Source organism: Anguilla anguilla, chromosome 10, assembly GCF_013347855.1.
Source record: "Anguilla anguilla isolate fAngAng1 chromosome 10, fAngAng1.pri, whole genome shotgun sequence".
Lineage (NCBI taxonomy): Eukaryota > Metazoa > Chordata > Actinopteri > Anguilliformes > Anguillidae > Anguilla > Anguilla anguilla.
The window spans coordinates 47,358,151-47,376,234 of record NC_049210.1 but is presented as its reverse complement, the minus strand read 5'-3'; the positions used below and the strand labels follow the sequence as shown (position 1 = coordinate 47,376,234).

General features: G+C 41.9%; 2 protein-coding genes and 1 long non-coding RNA gene across 3 annotated transcripts; 2 read left to right on the top strand and 1 right to left on the bottom strand.

Annotated features, from left to right (window-relative positions):
• The first annotated feature begins 2,338 nt into the window (after positions 1-2,338).
• On the top strand, positions 2,339-4,124 carry LOC118206793. The gene is made up of 3 exons (XR_004761249.1): positions 2,339-2,536; positions 2,773-2,849; positions 3,008-4,124. It is a non-coding gene; the product is annotated as an uncharacterized LOC118206793 (long non-coding RNA).
• Positions 3,958-12,078, bottom strand: rchy1 (ring finger and CHY zinc finger domain containing 1). The gene is made up of 9 exons (XM_035379867.1): positions 11,929-12,078; positions 9,980-10,099; positions 8,912-9,027; positions 8,188-8,266; positions 7,948-7,992; positions 7,090-7,148; positions 6,809-6,838; positions 6,325-6,445; positions 3,958-5,916 (listed from the first exon to the last, which is right to left on the bottom strand). The coding sequence occupies exons 1-9, from the start codon at positions 11,980-11,982 to the stop codon at positions 5,767-5,769; spliced, it is 774 nt and encodes a 257-aa protein (XP_035235758.1). The 5' UTR covers positions 11,983-12,078; the 3' UTR covers positions 3,958-5,766.
• Positions 12,079-13,583: 1,505 nt separating this feature from the next.
• Positions 13,584-16,058, top strand: kcnv2b (potassium channel, subfamily V, member 2b). Its single transcript, XM_035380029.1, has 2 exons — positions 13,584-15,011; positions 15,276-16,058. Exons 1-2 carry the CDS (start codon positions 13,707-13,709, stop codon positions 15,534-15,536), a joined length of 1,566 nt encoding a protein of 521 aa, XP_035235920.1. The 5' UTR covers positions 13,584-13,706; the 3' UTR covers positions 15,537-16,058.
• The last annotated feature ends 2,026 nt before the right edge of the window (positions 16,059-18,084 follow it).

Here is an 18,084-nt window from a genome sequence, read left to right as displayed (position 1 = left end):
GAAAGAATTTCACTTGGATATTGTAGGATGTATAAATAAAGGTGGAGAAAATCATATTGAATGTAATTTTGTTTAAGGCTGTAATGCAGATAGTCTTGTACATATACCCTTTCCAAATGTAGACCTACAGAGGCTATATAAAATGAACATGTGTACTGAGTCTGAACATACCCCATTCAGTACGCTGCTGATACTGATCAGGTATACTGTAATTCAGTCTGAATGCGGGCCATATTGACTGAACCCAATACTTCACCCCAGGCTTTCCTGTTCAGGGCCAGTGCAGTCCTACTGTACACCACACAGCGTTTACAGTCCATAAGAGCCTTCATACCTGCTCCTTAACCGATTCTTATTTTTCCTGAAATTCTGCAACCCTGGTGGCGTAGATCTGATCTCCAGGGTGGGCTGATCTCCATGTGCCTGAACCTGTCGACCGCAGCTGCTTGCCTTCACTTGTGGACGTGAAGTTCAGTTTTAATCTCTTCCAGCTCAAAGAAATGGGAAGGTATTCTAATGGAAGAGAAGAGTAATTTAAAAACCTGAAACCACATGAAATCATCAAGCCACAGTTGCTGTGCATAGGAATATTTAAGTACCTCAATAGCCAAGGAATTCCATATGGAAAACTAAGGTGTGTCATTGCGTTCTGAAAGTTCGGCAGAATTTGCCCTCCCATAGAAACATTAACCCCCATCAATTAAATCACTTTTTTAAATATTCAACCGTGTATTTACCACAAACTAGTTGCCACTGAAGTAAAAGTGCAAAGAGAGTTAGTTATCCTTGCTATAGATCTGTTGTATTTGTTATTTATAATTCATTTCTGCTGCCAGGGAGTTTAAGAGAAATCTGTATTTTACAGTATTCTACATCAAATTCCTGATTATAGCATTTTCTCAGAAATATTCTTCTCAGTTGATGAGCCTACTAACTTCATTTGAAAGGTGGTTTTTCCCACATTTACACGAGTACTCACTGGAAGGTGGGTATGTTTAAATACAGGTTACCCAGAATTGGGTAGTGTGGTCATGCCTTTCTGTTGTTACAGTGAACTATGATGTTTACATTCTTGGTGTAAGTACATAATAGGCACACGAGTTTGAGCTTGTTCATTGTTTTGAGCAACAACGACATCACTCATTCATTATTGGGCAGAAAAAGGTTGTGCAATAGCCTTTCATTGTGGTATTTCTGTTCCCAAAACAAATTTGTGTTTATGAAGTGTTCTTGGTATTTCTGATGTGCCTTGAAATATTACATATCCTGTTTTCAAATATAAACCGTTTAGGAAATGGTTTATTTTTATTTACAACTTGGACATTCTTTTGGACAGTTTCCACTAGTTAAGTTAGATCTCAAAAGCCATCCACCTATTACTTCTGCTAATTAATCCAGTTCATTTTTTACCTTTTTTTTTTTTTGTTTGTTTTTAAAACATTAGTGTACTTTCAATGATGACTATTAATAAAAATGTTTTGGAATAAGAATGGCCCAGTCTGGTATATTTGTCTGTTTCTTTGTGAGCCTTTAAGCTAAATCCTGACATTCTCCTCTGCTGAAGTAATGCATGTTATTGTACTGCATGTAATACAATGATGTCTACATTCCTATGGTGTAATTAACATTGTTAATGTGCATAATTATCAGTCTGAAAAGTATGAACCAAACCAATAGAGAGACTGTCCACTCGGGCCTAAAAGACTTGCAGGTCTCTCCAAAACAGATGCGGTGATCAATATTGTCAATGGGTGCACTGAAATCTTAAGAGCACAATTATGGAAATACAGCATCTGTCAGGAGAGGAGTAGGTCACAGAGTACTCTGGGTTTCAGTGCTATGATAAGGTCTAAAACCAGACTTCCAAGATATTACTGGAGTGCGTAATGTAAGCTGTTTGAGGCGGCCTTTTCTAGTACCTCAGGAATGGAAGGTTGAGAGAGGTTTGTAATTAGACGAATCACTTGCATCCTGGTTCAGTGTCTTAAGAGGCTTGATGACTTATTTTAAGAGGTATGTGCCCAGATGCTAAGGGCACTAAACCTTCCGATGACATTACACTGTAATATTCAAACACTCATTTAGTCTTCCGAAATATTTCCAGACTGCCAGACCGAAAAATGTCTCTCCTCCTTTGGACCACTTGTTCTGTAATTAGCGGCTGCTTGTTTTGACATAACAGATCGCTGATGGTTTGTTTTAGCTCTTTAATTTTGACGTCTGCTTTTGGAGTGTGGGGTGCATTCCTGTTCAACCACAATAAAGGTCCTCAAAGATTCTGAGCAAAATGTGTCTAAATTCATTATGAAATGAATTTTGATTGATTGAAGCTGAACAATGCAGGAAAAAACTTTCCAAATTAGGAAGCAACATCCGGCTCAGACTTCATATAAACATCTGCAAGACAGTCTCTCCAGCCTTCAGCTAACTGTCGTACTGAAGTCTGGGACACTGACAGCTCTCACAGTCCAGCATCTATAGAATTAAACCTTTTTAGCAATTTACAGGACAAACGCGGACATACTATCAGTACAAGGTAATACCACTGTTTTATGTTTTGTAAGTAAGAAAGTGCTACCATATGCTATGAAGTACTCTAAAGCTGAATCAGATTGAAATGGTGTATTGTTGGATTTAACATTTTGTGGAGATTTAAAATATATATATATATATATTTCGGAAGTTATTTTTTCATAACTAATGCCATGGAAAGATGAATGACATTACTAGTCTCAGCATAATACATAATATGTATATCTTGATGTCTTCCAGAAAGGAAGATACAAGAGATGAGAATTTTAAAGATCACAATCGTCATTTTCATAATAGTGACGACATCTTCAAAACCAGTAAGAATGTCAATGGTTGTTTTCCACTATACATACAGTACACGGCAACTAGGTACTATTTTGTTATCATACTCCTTATGCATGACAGCAAGAACAGAATATCAGGACAAAAGACAGCAGCAGGGCCCATTATACTGTCTGTTATTTCTCATCAACAGGTCCGCCGTTTTAAATACCATTTTGTGAACACGATCGACAGCAGCTCGTCTGAGTCATCTGAATTATCTGAATCCTCAGAATCCAGCGATTCAAGTTTTTCTTCAGAAGAGACTTTGGTTCGAGAGACAACGCGACAGCCGATCACTGCAGATCGGACGACCCCCCCAGACTTTTCAGGGACAGTGGTGCCCGTCATCGCAGAAACCACACCTCAGCCAGCCGTGGCAGACACAGCCCCGCCCCTAACCATCACCATGGCAGCAGTTCGACTTCTCATTGCCAACACCACTCCTCAGGAAGTTACAGATGAGAGAACTCCTCCCACAGTCGTCATGACAACAATGGCACCAATAACTGCAGAGACAAACAGTCAAACAGAGGCTGGCAGAACAGCTGTGGCAGAGCCTGTCACTATGCTGTGTTATACTGTTAGAGCAGATAAGGTAAGGGACCCTAAAGTTACAGAGAGTAGAGGGGATAGCTTATAGCTCATGACATGCAAAATCTTGGGATTTTGGGTAACATGATTAAATGCTATTGCTATGGATCAATTTTACAATTAATTTTTATAGGCCCAGTTTTTTTAAATGTTTTTTTGTCTGGATGAGTGTGTTTAAGATACACCTGGTTATTTATATGGTATTCAATTGCCAAACTGCCCAACATTACATTCACATTTTGTCCAGCTCAACTACACGTTACTGTAGAACAGTACAAACTGCAGAATAGAATAACAAAACAAACTGCTCACACATTTTGACTAAACCTAAAATTACAGCACTCATTTTGTGCATATTCTAAACCTTCTCTCACATGCTTTAGAGAGGATTATGTGTTGTAATTGTAACAAGTGTGTGTGGTTCACTGTAAAAAAAAAAAATTAAAAAAAGACCAATCAAGAGGATTGCCAATTTTAGCACTGGAATTAGCAGACCAATAAGAATATCACCACTCTCTAGAACATTTATTTACATTTGTCTTTCTTTTACAAATAAAGCATTACCTACAGAATAAACCATACAAGAAGCACTCTGTCTACGATTCCTCTCTCAGCAATACCAAGTTGTTCAATATAAGCCCAGCAGGAAGAGAGATAATATAATTGTTCTATACAAATGTGACTTTTTGTACAAAATGGTTCAATTAGCTAAAGCTAATTAAATAACTAGTTGTCATCAGGCTGCATTGGGAAGTCACGTGAATCGGCTTGGTTTTATGCAAGTTCACAAACAAAAATTAAGTTCAACAACACTTGTAATTTTGACAGATTGCATGTCATTACACATTTAATATCAATATATACTTGACTTTCCTGAGTTTCTCGAGAATGGAAAAAATTACAATAAATTACAAGCAACTAATGCACGTAAAGACCACCATATGATTCAACACAGAAGCTGTAACAAGGTAAATAAAAATATATACTTGCAGATTATAAAGAAGCTGGAAAGAATCCTAACTGAAATGAGTGGTGAATTAAATCACCTTCATTGCCCCAATGTTAGTATTGCAGACAGCAGGTGGTCACATGACCAGAGGGGAGGGCCCAGTCTGTAGGTCCTCCCCCACCGCCCTGGTTATGGTTCAGTCCACCATGTTCGAACACCACTGCTCCAGCCAGCCCACAGACAGAAACGCTCCCCACTCAATCTGCATTTCTGCTGAACCACTACGATTCTTCATTTCGGGATCGAAGACTACAGTAGGACGCTGGGCGAAAAGCTCTCTGTGAAAGACTATGTGAAATATTGCAGAATAAAGCTCCAACAGCTGCGAGGGACCAACACAAACCGCTACACCACCGCAGGCACTCAAAACCCAAGAGATGGGCGCGATTCGAAGGTCGGATCGGAGAAAGTGAAATTTCAGGCAATTTCCGACACGGATGGAAGAGGATTTAAAAGAACGATATTCAAGGATCAATCCGAGTAGACTCAGAGAGACTGACTCCATGCAGAACACTTCACATTCTAAAACGTGTAGGCTCCATTTCACCGACACGTGGCAACTAAAATAATAAAGGAAGAAGTCACCCAAAAATGTATTTACCATGTTTAGATGGCAATACTAAACCCAGAATGTGATGCATTTGATACTCTGTCAGAGTACTCCTAAGATTCTGATACATCACATGCGATGACACGGCTCCCACGTTAGCGCAACCCTAACTGCCAGCCGAAGATTACACTTTCTGCTACCTGCCATCATCTTCATCATCTGTGAAGCTGCAGGTACGCGTCTGCCAATCAAGCGATTCAGCGTCAACAGGAGGCTCCCCATCTCGTCAGCTTCATCTCGAAAGAGTTCACTGCAACATCACCGTCAATGTTCACCAGATGCTGCTGAAACAGTACTACAATGCTACACTGGAAGACCCCTTTTGAAGACCACAACAGAATTTAATAAAAATCTGATTTATAATTTACGAATACCAATCAGGCTATATTTGGTACAGCTATATATTCAAATATTTGAAAGATTACTCCCACAGCAAACATAAGTAGCAACAAAAGGATAGAGCCAACTGTGGTGAAAATGTCCTTTAACACAATTATAAGCAACGGTTTAGTTAGTAATATTGACAAATCAAATCACCCCTTGTGAACAAACCAATTGTATACAATAAGCAACAAACAAAATTAATTGGAGCAGCCTGAAGTTCTGGGACTTCCTCCGGGAAGCTGGAGACTGGGTGGCAGGAACAGAGTCCGGGATTGGTGCAGGCAGCGGAATGCGGGCGTGTCCTCCTCCTGTGTCACTACGGCGACTGCTGCTGTTGCTGTGGCTGCGGTTGCCGTGGCTCCAGCCCCCCATCCTGGGCAGTGTTGTAGGAGCCGCAGTTGCTGCACTTCATGCCCAGGACGTGGAAGGGCACTGTGCAGTGTGACTGGCAGTCGTTACAGATGATCTGCAGTCACACAGAGGACACCAGTCAGAACACCGCCAAAAGCGCTTTATAATCAGCCAACAATAAAGATTAGTCACACCAATTACATAAGTCTGGCAGCTGTTAGAAACTGGTTTGGAAAATGTAAAAGCGAGCTCTTATTTTGACACGCTACAGTAGTCAAGTGACATGGCTGGAGCCAGACCCTTCCCAGAGGTCAGAGGGCAAATTCCTAACCCCAGCATGGAGGGCGGTCCTTTTCCAACGCATGCATTTCTTTGAGTGCAATGAGCTGGATATTCCAGGAGTGGCTGGGTCACAGCCCTCCTGTGTCTGGGTTAACAGACTGCCCCACCCCCCACCCCCCCACCCCCCAACCACCCCACCACCATCCACGAACGACCCGTCCCAGACGGTCCACAGCACTACCTTAACGGTGGCGTCCTGGTACTCGCTGGGCATGGGGGTCTGGGAGATCTCCTTGTCCATGTCCTCCCAGCAGTCCTCCATGTTCCAGGCCGAGCGCATGCACAGCGGGCAGCGGTACGCGCTGGAAAGGAAGTGAACTTCTGTTAAAAATACTACTTCCTGCACCATATACTGCAACCCTACTCAGGTGCTACACACAAGCTATGGTACTATATATACTTTCCACATTCACTTGAATCAAATTGAACACTTCACTGGTTATTATGCATGAAGTTACTTTTTACAAGTGATCCACCCTCATTTAGATTTAACCGTCTTGTTTGTATAAATTACACTGATCATCTGGAAAGTTTGGAGACCCCTTCTATAGATTAACTCAATATTCAAGAGGGAAGCAAAACCTTGAATAATTTTTACAGTACAAAAATAAAAAATAAAAAAGAAACAAGTCACCAACTACAAAAAAAAAAGTGGTAAATCTTACCCAGTTTTACACATGTCTTCGAAACAGGTTCTGTAAAAAAATAATAAATGTTAAGTAGAGTATTCAAGATGGCTGCCTAAACAGGGCGGCTCTTTAAGGGTATTAAAGTGAGCGGTCTGAATATGTCTTTGAAGCTTCGAGATACTCATCTTTAAGAAGCTTTTGGAAAAACAAATACTGCATTCACCTGTAAAAATATACAGTTTTTCCCCAAACAATTGCTTCTATGGACTTAAGAATCTGACAATATTGCATCAGTAATGACAAAAAAAAAAACCTACTTGTGTAGAAGGTGACCACAAGGAAGAACATGAGCTCCTATTCTGGAGGTGTGGATATCCTTCATTTGAAAACAACAAAAACAAACAGAGATTTAGGTTAGACTGATAACTCTAAGTGGTGCAGAGGCACCCACTTGCAGGATAATTCAAACTGCTTTAAATGATTTGTCAACCTGTCAATTTTCTCAGTTAATTTATGCTACATTTTCCTTCTATTTAAAGCCCCTTGTGAGGGGAAAAATACCTACACGGTCAATTTTGTTTGCCAAGTCAGTTAAACCACAATTTCTGCTGTGCAAGCTGGTTAGGCTTGGTTACTGATTACACAGCCTCAGATACAGGCTGTATAAAGGATCACCTAGTGCTTCAGAAACACGTGCGGTTTGTAAATCTGGTTAATGCCTTAACAGTACTGTAAGGTATATCATCTTTTAAGAACTTTGAATGCATACACACTTCATCACGCATTTTTTATTTCACATAATCAGATGAGTGCCCTCCAAAATGATGTGCGTTGATTGGTTCAGGACGTTAGTGAAATCTGGTGGTGTAGTGTATGGTTGGAGCAGATACCTGCAGGAGGATGCACAAACTACTGAAAACAGGGCTGACCGTAATTGACACCCATATTTTTCTGACTTTATCAAAGTTTCGGGAGCGAGTATCTCAGTCTCATCTGTGCGTAAAACCCGGGTCCAATCAAAGTTCGAATGCCGATCTTCAATTGAAACCAGATGTATATATTGTATGATGTATACAAGGCAATACTTTTGGGGGGCAACATAACCAGTAATCACAGGAGCCTAAGCCATTCACACAGACGGACTACTATCGATACGTGGGATTGCCCAAGCTTACCTCCATACACACCGGGCAGTTCTGTCGCGAGACATTCTCAACACACTGAAACCAAGAAATTATAATTACTATCAAATAATCAAGGACACTTATTTTTACGCAAAGGTACCTTTGATTTATTTTTTTCCTCATCATAAGGGTGGATGAAGCCATTAACATACAGGAGCTAATGATCTGGTTAGCCATACATGCACACTGAAAATAATTTTAAATAATGACAAATTATTTGCAGAAAAGCACCTTGTGATTTCCTTGCAGATCGCTAACCAAGCATAGATTACACTTCGCACAATGGAAGTACTTTTCTCTTGGTCCAATCCTGAAACAGAAAATAAAGGGTGTTATCTGACATTCAGTTTGGATCCCTAAAATCAGGATTAATATTTAAAATCCTTCTGAATATGAATAAGCTGACTACAGGTAAATCCGGATGGTGCAAAGTAAAGCACTTTCCATACCTGTTTGACACGTCCTTCAGCTGAAACAGAACTGCTTGTGGCAGAACTAATTATACCCCAGATTCATTCTGTCAGCAGAAAATGTCAAAAAGACAGTATATGCAAACTGAGATATCTATCCTGGCCTAATTCTAAAGATTAAAACATTACTTTTGAAATCCTTACAAGGGACAAAAAAAATGTTTTAGCAAAACACTGCTGAAACACTCAAAGAAACAAACAGTCAGTGAAATGTAGAGCCATGTTACCAGCTCACGCCATTTCAGCTTCTTGAGCTACCACTTGCACAAAACAAAACAGAACTGGTGTAAACACACACAAATGGCTTTCTGAGCTGGTTTACAAGCGGTGCACACACTGCATGCACCGTAACTCTGACTGTCGCGTATGCTTTCCAGGAATTATTAGGCAGCACCAAGTAACTGTCGCCTGCTGATCGACGGTACAGAAGGAGCTGCCTGGAAGGAGGCGTGTGCAGTAGCCGCAGGGCTCGGGGAAAAGCTCACCGACATATGCCACACGGCTGACAGTGGTACTGCTTCTTATCCTTGTCAAACAGGTGACAGACGTCGCAGTAGTACTCCCCGAATTTCACACCGCACTGCTGGCATGTCTGCTGTGCCTGCACGGGTAAAGGAGAAAGCCACATCAACACTGCAGGGGGGTGTTTTCACATCACGGTACCCGGCGGTCATTCTGTGGGTCAGACTGGGTGTTTAAAGAGGCAGCTCTGTGAACACTGACCAACACGCTACACAGAAACAGAAACAGCACGCGCAATGCACGCTGGACCGAGTCATCCCAGGATTTCCACACAAAAGGTTATTGTGCCATAAAAGTTGCTTGTTGGCACTTTTAAAGAATTAAGACTAATCTGCCTCCAGTTACAGTTTGAACGAACAAAACAGCTATGACCTGGAAGTGGTATTTAAAGCTCTGCTACTGTATGCTCCACAAAGAGGTCTGACCTGTAAAGATGGTAAACACCCTCCATGAACTACGATAATTGACTTGCTGTTGAACCAGCCACTGTCCAGACACTTTCTTTTTTTTCCGCACAATATGAAAATGAGAATCACTGAAATGCATGAGCATGCTTTGTAAAAACAGATTTCACAAAGCGATTAAATGAACAAACAATAGTAAATACAATATTTTGCCTTTTTTCTGTAATGAAAGCCAGGCTGACAACCTTAGAGCTTCATCTGTAATAAAACTTAAAACACACGTCACTCAGGTGAGCAGTGACTTTTTGGGGTCACAAAGCTTGCCAGGTCATGTAGCAGAGACAGAAACTCTGGGGTATTCAAGACCAGGCTTGTCGTTTGTAGGTAAACTGAGCACTAGGTACACTTTTGTGGAAGGAAAATGGCGAGTATTGTTGGTCTGAATGGCACGTTCTCGTCATTATATGTTGTGTTGATGGCATTCAGCACAGAACACGACTTGCTCTTCAGCCTAGAATACCAGCCATATCTCTCTTTAGCCTCGCTTTGTACTTTGACATTGTCACTGAGCAGCAAACACAGATTTCTTAGGACCCTACTGTGTGTGGGGCGGCAGCGAGAGCTTACCGTTTGGACCGTGTTACACACAGAGCATTTGACCTCTTTAACCTGGAAGCGATCCATCTGATGGTTTTCTTCAGCATCGTGGCACAGTCGACAAACATAGAACTTCCCGCAGCAGGGAGCCTGGAACAGCGCAGGTGGAATCAAGCGATTAGAACCGGGTTTAAGTCCAGCTAAGCACACTGCATTTGAACCATAATGTTTCGTCATTTGTAAGCTCTCAGTGGTTAACTTAGTAACCATAAAAATGAGACTGATATCTCTATTGCACCCACACAACAAGAAATTATATCTGAAAACATGGCCTCAATAAAATATGATAATTGTAAACCTTAATTGCAACTTCCTATCTCGAACCATTTAGAATTAGGGCCTAAACCAGAGGCCTAAACTCAGACTATAGCCTGTATCTCAGACTGTGCGATTTGACTCACTTTTATCCCAACCAACCAAAAAACCTCCATCTTTCGACTAAATTATGGCCTCTGCTCAGTTCAGAGCGATTCCTAAATCAGACAAATCAAAGTGACCACAGAGGCTCCCAAGTTTTCAGTGAGCACCCAGACAGGCTGCATGTACGAACAAACTCAAATCATAACACCTGTGAGTGTAACGTAAGGTGGACTGCAAGTGCACAGCAGCCAGCCAACTATTCAAAGTGGCACAACCAGCCCGGTGAAATGTCTGTCATCGACGCCTTTAAATACTGACATGGCAAAGAATCAAGAAACGTTTTGAATTAAAGGCTGACTCTGCCCTGGCCTTTGGGACTGAATATTTCAGAAGACAATAACTCCATTAATTTACCTCGGGCCAATTACATTTAAATGACTAAACTTAATCCAAAAGTTGTATAACTTCTCTCGTCTTTAAACATTCAATGGGTGGTAGCCAATACATACAAGGGGCGACATAGCTCAGGAGGTAAGAGCGATTGTCTGGCAGTTGGAGGGTTGCAGGTTCAAACCCCGCCCTGGGCATGTTGAAGTGTCCTTGAGCAAGACACCTAATCCCTAACTGCTCTGGCGAATGAGGCATCAATTGTAAAGTGCTTTGGATAAAAGCGCTATATAAATGCAGTCCATTTACATACATACGTACGTGTCAAGTATAATTACCCTGTTCAGCAAGACAATTTCTGAACATTAACATTCTCCGAGAGCAATGGGAATAAAAGATCAGAGCAGACAAGATTTTGATTGTGTCTGAAAACTAGGTGTAAGCCTCGCAGTTCAAGCTAGCTGTTCAGGGAAATAAAAACATGGGTGGCAATTGCTTTTTATCCAGCTACATTGCCTCCGTATGAAGGATGCGAATTGGCAAATAATCAAATACGTTGACCATTGTGTCTGCCCGACAAATCAAGTAACAAATGTTGGAGCTGACTGTTGAATTTGACCCGGACAATGAGCCACAACATACGAGTTAGCTTGCTAGCTTTCTAGGTAAACTCCTCAAAATTTTCCGAGGCAAGGCGTAGCCCTGGCAGCTTTCTGCTTTTGCATGCTACTAGTTCTGACGCTAACGCTAGCAGAACGCAAGACAAAATTTTACCAGACTCCAGAGTACCCAGTTAATTTAGCTAGCTCACCGTTACATTAGCTAGCTAACTTAGCGACTCATTTTTGAACAGCTTATTAACGTGTTTACGCGAAATACACCCGCTCCCAGCAACAGAAGTGCAGAAATGTCTACCTAACTAGCAAGCAGCAATAAACTCATTGCGCAACACACTGGGTTAACGTTACGAAAATGTCATAGACTAGACCTAAATTATTACAAGACTCCCTAGTTCACCAGCTACGTAGTTAGCATTATGTAGTTTTATACCACAGTGATCTACTTCGCTGCACAACGTTAGACTCGACAGTTGGTCATATGCCTAGACTACAGCGCTTACATATTTTTCAGAACGCATTTTGTACATAAAATAAAAACAGAATATGCCTTACTTTTAGTAAACAGCTGCGCACATAATGGACACATCCAGACTCAGAAGCAGCCATTTTTATGCTGGTGTCCCATCCAAATATTTCCGCGGAAGTAATTAGTCTAGGCGTTTAAAGGTAAAGCGTGACTTGGCTTGGAATATATAGAAGTAGCAAGACTAGCCTATAATATGCGATGAGGTTAGTAATTTGGTCCACAAGTAGTGGACGTGAACAGTAGTTGGTTAAGCCCACTCCAACTCCAATTTCACTTTCTGGAGTTCATTTCACATTTGATGTTAAAGGGATAGCTCATTTTCTAGAGTTTTATTTTATGTATTTCTTTCTTTGGAATATTTCACCTTTGGCGTGTGTTTTCAATTGGGACAGAGAGTTTTCGTGTGCAGTGATTATTTTAAACACAGAAGTTTCTGACAACCTGCCAGCTGTACAATGGCAGGTACTGGGGATTCAGGTGTTCGTGATCTAAAGCACTTCATGTAACAACAAAGCACCTTGTACTAAAGCATTATGCCTGCAGAGATTGTAAATGTGTTATTCTATGATACCTTTATTTACCCAAATTAATTATATGCCAATTGCATTGGTATAAATTAGCATATTGAATGCAAATGATTTGTTCACCCTCCCATAAAGTTTAATTGCTTGGGATTTATTGTGTCTAATTTCTGATCATCAGCACCCAAGTAGCAATATTTATTGCCCTCACTGTGCATGTTTTCCCGTATTCGTGATAAACAATGAAAAATAATTCTGCTGCAGTAATTGTTCATTTCTTCCTCCATGGATAAAGTGCCTTAATCTCCCTATTCTTAATGGATAACGGATTACCCACAGATTATTCTATATGCAAGAGGACCCCGCCTGTCCAAGGCAATGCCTTTAGCAAAAGCATCAATGATAGTAAAATGAACTTCTACATATTTGTATAGAGGGCAAGGACAATGTTCTTTTTTCATTTTTATTTAGCGAATACGTATATAATTCAGTGTATACTAACCAATGCAATCTAGAAGCTTTATAAACAGACTTTGTCATTGTCTGGCTGCATTCGAGAGATAAAACCGTTTATATTCAAATTTTCTTAATTGTCACTGCATTGTCACTTCATTTATATTCATGAATCTGTTTCCTTGCTACCTCCTTGGTTGAGAGGAACAGGAAGTGTTAAAGCGCTCCAGCCTAAAAACACAAAGGGTACAATTCAGATTAGGGCACCAGAACTAAGTCACAATGAGAACTCACCTGAGAACTCATCAACAGAAAAGTATCGTATCTTCACTATAGCTCCTAAATCAGTGGCACTTGTTTCCATTAATATTGGTGTTGTTTTCTAAGGTTCTTATCTGTTTTCTTTCATGTGCAATGTTGACCAGAAAATTATGGCAGAAACAGAAATGGGGAAGGACATAAATTTGGCGTCAAAATATTAAGATTCGATATTTAAACAAAAGAATATAAACCATGTTCATCCTGTCAACTGCTGAGTTATTTTCAATCAGAGCAGTATTACAGGATGTCAGGGTCCACCCAGGAGATTTACGTAGACAAGGCAAAAGGAAGTTGAGAGCGGGAGAGTGCATGCAAGAGGATAATAATGTATAAACAGCCTGTCAGTGCACAGATCCTTTCAGTCAGTGGCGTTACAGGGTCAGCGCTGCCTCTTGCTAGCCTCCTCCGTTCTGGTGTAGCGGTACTGGAGACACGCAATGCTGCCAGATTTAGAGGTCCCACCTGCTTAACGCTTTGCGGCTTCTTCTGCCAGCCAACGGGAGTGAAAAATGCTGAGCCTCAGGAGCAGGAGGGCAAGCCTTTTCCCTAACTACAAAGTTGGGCTGAGCGCGTGCGATGGCAGAGACTCCGGGGGGGACTACAGCATCCCATTCGCTAAGGACAGCTGGGTCAAGCAGTGGAATTCCATGGAGGATGTGAGCAGGGACATTTACGACATCTACGCCGAGTATGAGGAAGAGGAGAACCAGTCACCTTTCAGACTCTCCTTGCCTGCCAAGAATTACATGCTCAACCTCAACGTAGGGGGAAAGGTGTACCAGATCTCCTCCAGGGAGGCAGCAAGGTACCCCAAAACCAGGATTGGGCGGCTGGCTATCTACACAGATCACAACAGGAAGCTGGACCTCTGTGATGACTACACCGTCCAGAACAACGAGTACTTCTTTGACCGGGACCCGGACATCTTCCACAACATCTTCAACTTCTACAGGACGGGCATGCTCTGGATTAAGGATGAGCTGTGTCCCCGGAACTTCCTGGAGGAGATCAACTACTGGGGCGTCCGCATCAAGAACGCCCACCGCTGCTGCCGGATCTCCTTCGAGGAGCGGCACGACGAGCTCAACGACCACCTGAAGGTGCAGCAGGAGCTGCAGGACGAGGTGGAGATGGAGGAGAACGACGAGCTGTTCGAGAACATGGCCATGGGCCAGGTCCGGCGAGCCGTCTGGCACCTGATGGAGAAGCCCTTCTCCTCCATCAAGGCCAAGCTGATGGCGGTGGCCTCCAGCTTCTTCGTGCTGGTGTCGCTGGTGGCCATGTCGCTCAACACGGTGGAGGAGATGCAGAACGAGCCGCCCGCTGGTAGGCAGCGCGGGAGGACCTACGGGGAGTGCGTGGAGAGCTTCTGCATCGCCTTCTTCACCGTAGAGTACCTGCTGCGGCTGCTGTCCACACCCGACCTGCGCCGATTCGGCCGGAGCGTGCTCAACGCCGTGGACCTGATCGCCATCCTGCCGCAGTACCTGCAGGTGGGGCTGGAGCTGCTGGAGACCGAGGACTACGGGGTGCAGGACAGCGACCTGAAGACGGTGGGGCAGGTGGGCAAGGTGGGCCAGGTGCTGCGCATCATGCGCCTGATGCGCATCTTCCGCATTCTGAAGCTGGCGCGCCACTCCACGGGCCTGCGGGCCTTCGGCTTCACCCTGCGCCAGTGCTACCAGCAGGTGGGCTGCCTCTTCCTCTTCATCGCCATGGGCGTCTTCACCTTCTCCGCCATGGTCTACACCGTGGAGCATGACGTGCACCAGACCAACTTCACCAGCATACCCCACGCCTGGTGGTGGGCAGCGGTGAGTAAAGCTGTATCTGAAGTAACAGGCCACTTTGTGTCTCTTGTATCTCTTCTAGAGGTTCTGATCAACTTTCCATATGATATACAACTTAAAAGAATGACAACAGTGCTGCGTAAGTCGCTCTGTATAAGAGCGTCCACTAATTGCCTGTAATGTAATGAAATGTAATGTTTGTGTGTGCATTTCTCACTACATAGTGCACAGGTGAGCTTGGTTATGGAAAGGCAGTCATGGTTAATTTGAATTCCCCCTGTGCCCCAGGTCAGTATATCCACAGTGGGATACGGGGACATGTTTCCGGAGACGCACCTGGGCCGACTGTTCGCCTTCACCTGCATATCCTTCGGGATCATCCTGAACGGCATGCCCATCTCCATCCTGTACAACAAGTTCTCCGACTACTACGCCAAGCTGAAGGCCAACGAGTGCATGTCCAATTTCAAGAACCGCGGCAAGGTGCGGTTCGCCAAAAGGGCGGCCAGGAAAATGGCAGAGTGCTGTGGGGGCACTCGCCACTCCTGACCAATCAACAGCCGCCCCGCTCTCCTGAAGAATGTACTGTATGTGAAGGGAAAGCATAACTAAAATGCTATACTTTTTTATCACTACATAGACTGTAAGCTGAGCTGCATTTAGTATACTGTTGTGCAATGTCCATAACAAGCCTAGACAGTACAAAGAATCTGAGCCAAACGTGATAACCGGGAAACTTTTGTGTGCCACTGGTCCGATAAGAAGAGGGAAGTATTTTCATTGTTGGCTTTCACTCAGCTATAGCCTGAAGTTGTAAATCTGCCCCAGTATATCAGGGGAATATTGTTCAAGCATAGGGTGGGATCAGAGGTAGAAAGTCCAAAGGTCAGAAAGTTAAAGTCCTGCCTTGTGTTTCTACCACCTATGAACTCAGCCAGCTGAATACACAAGTTAGTTCAAATCTAGTTTCTGATCCTGGATTTTTCACCTGTGTGTGGGACGAATTTCATTTTCTTGATTCAAATTCAGGATTTTTTTTTTGTGTTCTTTTCAAACCCTGTTCTATAGTTCAGCCAGATCATTGTAAACTTATTTTTTGAATGACTTTTTTTAAAACTTTAATTATTTTGATTTATATTTAACTGTATGATGGTGTTTAGAATATAATTGTCTTGTTTCTTTGCCAAATATCTGTGAAGAGAAGTGAATAAACCCTCTGGTCACGTTCTGGTCAAAACTGACTGACTTGCAGCTTTCCTCCGCCAGAAAAGTGGTTTCTTTCATTTAACTGCTGCAAAGCTCCATGAATTTATTCATACTAGGCATTGGAACGTATGGCATCACCACTTTCATAACAATTAATGCTTTATGATTGCTTTATAAACAATTATCTCTATCAGAAATTTCACATAACCATCAACATACTGTACTGATATGTCAAGAGGACAGAAATGTCCTCTTGAACCAAGGGAAACGATCTGTTGTGAAACAGCGTTTGAAATAATCCCAATAACCAAGGGAAACGATCTGTTGTGAAACAGTGTTTGAAATAATCCCGATACAAGATGCAGCATCTGGCTGAATGTTAGGGGAAAAAATGGTTCAATTATTTCTTTTTGCCTAGGAGCGTGTGCAAAAGATTGAAATTATCGAAGCCGATTTATGAATTTATAAACAGCTTTCCTCAAGCTACATGTTTCAGTGCTTAAGAGCAGATTAGAGGATAAAGTCATATACTGTACAATGCACAGTCACATACAGTAAAGCACTGCAGGAGATTTATATACAACTAACTCTGATCAACAGTGTATTCAATATCACCACTTTTCTGCCATCATTTCAAAAAAATAACCAAAAAAGCAGCCAATTACTGGATGGATTCATATTCATATTTGATTCAACATGTTCCTTTATGGTGGTCTTGTGTATTTATCTGCTACGCTTTTATGCAGTAAACCACTACAGCATGGGAACTAGGTAGGGGTCTGCATCTCAGGCACATCAAACGTTTTAGTAACATACAGATACAATAAAAACAACATATAAGAGCTAACTGATGAGTCACTTTGAAAATACTGTATGAAAAAAAAAGACATAGTGCTGGTGTACATGTTGTAAGTAGGTGTTACATTGCCATGCCACAAATGTAAATGACAATCTTTGGATGATGTTCACTTAATCGGGTCGTCTGAATCAAAACTGATCTCTATTTGCATGCAATGAAAAGCTACAGAAATATCTACAGAGACAAAGAAAATAAAAATCCTTAATTTGTAAAAGAAATAATGGATTAAAAAAAAAAAAAGACAAATAAAATATTTAACTCAGCTCATGAGTATTAGAGCAGTGAGTCATCCTTCTCACATTTACCACAAACAGCCAAAATATCACACTGTTAATCGCCATGGTGGCTCAGGGTGTGACAGTTTTCAGTGCATCTGCTACTGTAAGATTTAAAATGGTCCAGTTGACAACCTATGTTGTTCAGTGTAAACATATGCCATCATCAAATCTGAATATAATGTCATTTTTATGTAAAGTAACAAGCAAGCTTGTGTCATATAATTATCAAATGTTAGAAGCTAGCCTTAAGAATCTTTATCAACAGTGACTGAGGATTATAGAAAACTACTGTGCATGTATTAAAAGACAATTTACAAAGCTCTCGCTCACATATGCTGGCGTGCTGTGTAATTGTGTTTTAACTGTACCTAAAACAGGATTCTGTCTAACCTCTCACTCCTTGCAGTGCCCGAGAGTCTAGATCCGGTCAAGAGTAAAGACTGGACTGGAAGCTTGCTGATTAAATCATGTCACAACAGCAGCTGGCACTGTCCTTAAGACACAGAAACAAACCAGACTTATAATGCTACAGATGCGCAAGCTGCGCAAATTATGTGCTGTATCCTTAAAAACAAAAACAAAAATCATCAGCACAGACCGAGTCAAAACAAATTTTGTATGTGGAATACAAATAAATTGCTCTACAACTACTCGCTATAGCAAGTACTGTACATACCTCTGGAGCATGCATACCTGTGCTTTTTATAGACTTCATTTGTACATTTTTGTAAATTTACACTTTACATATGAGTTA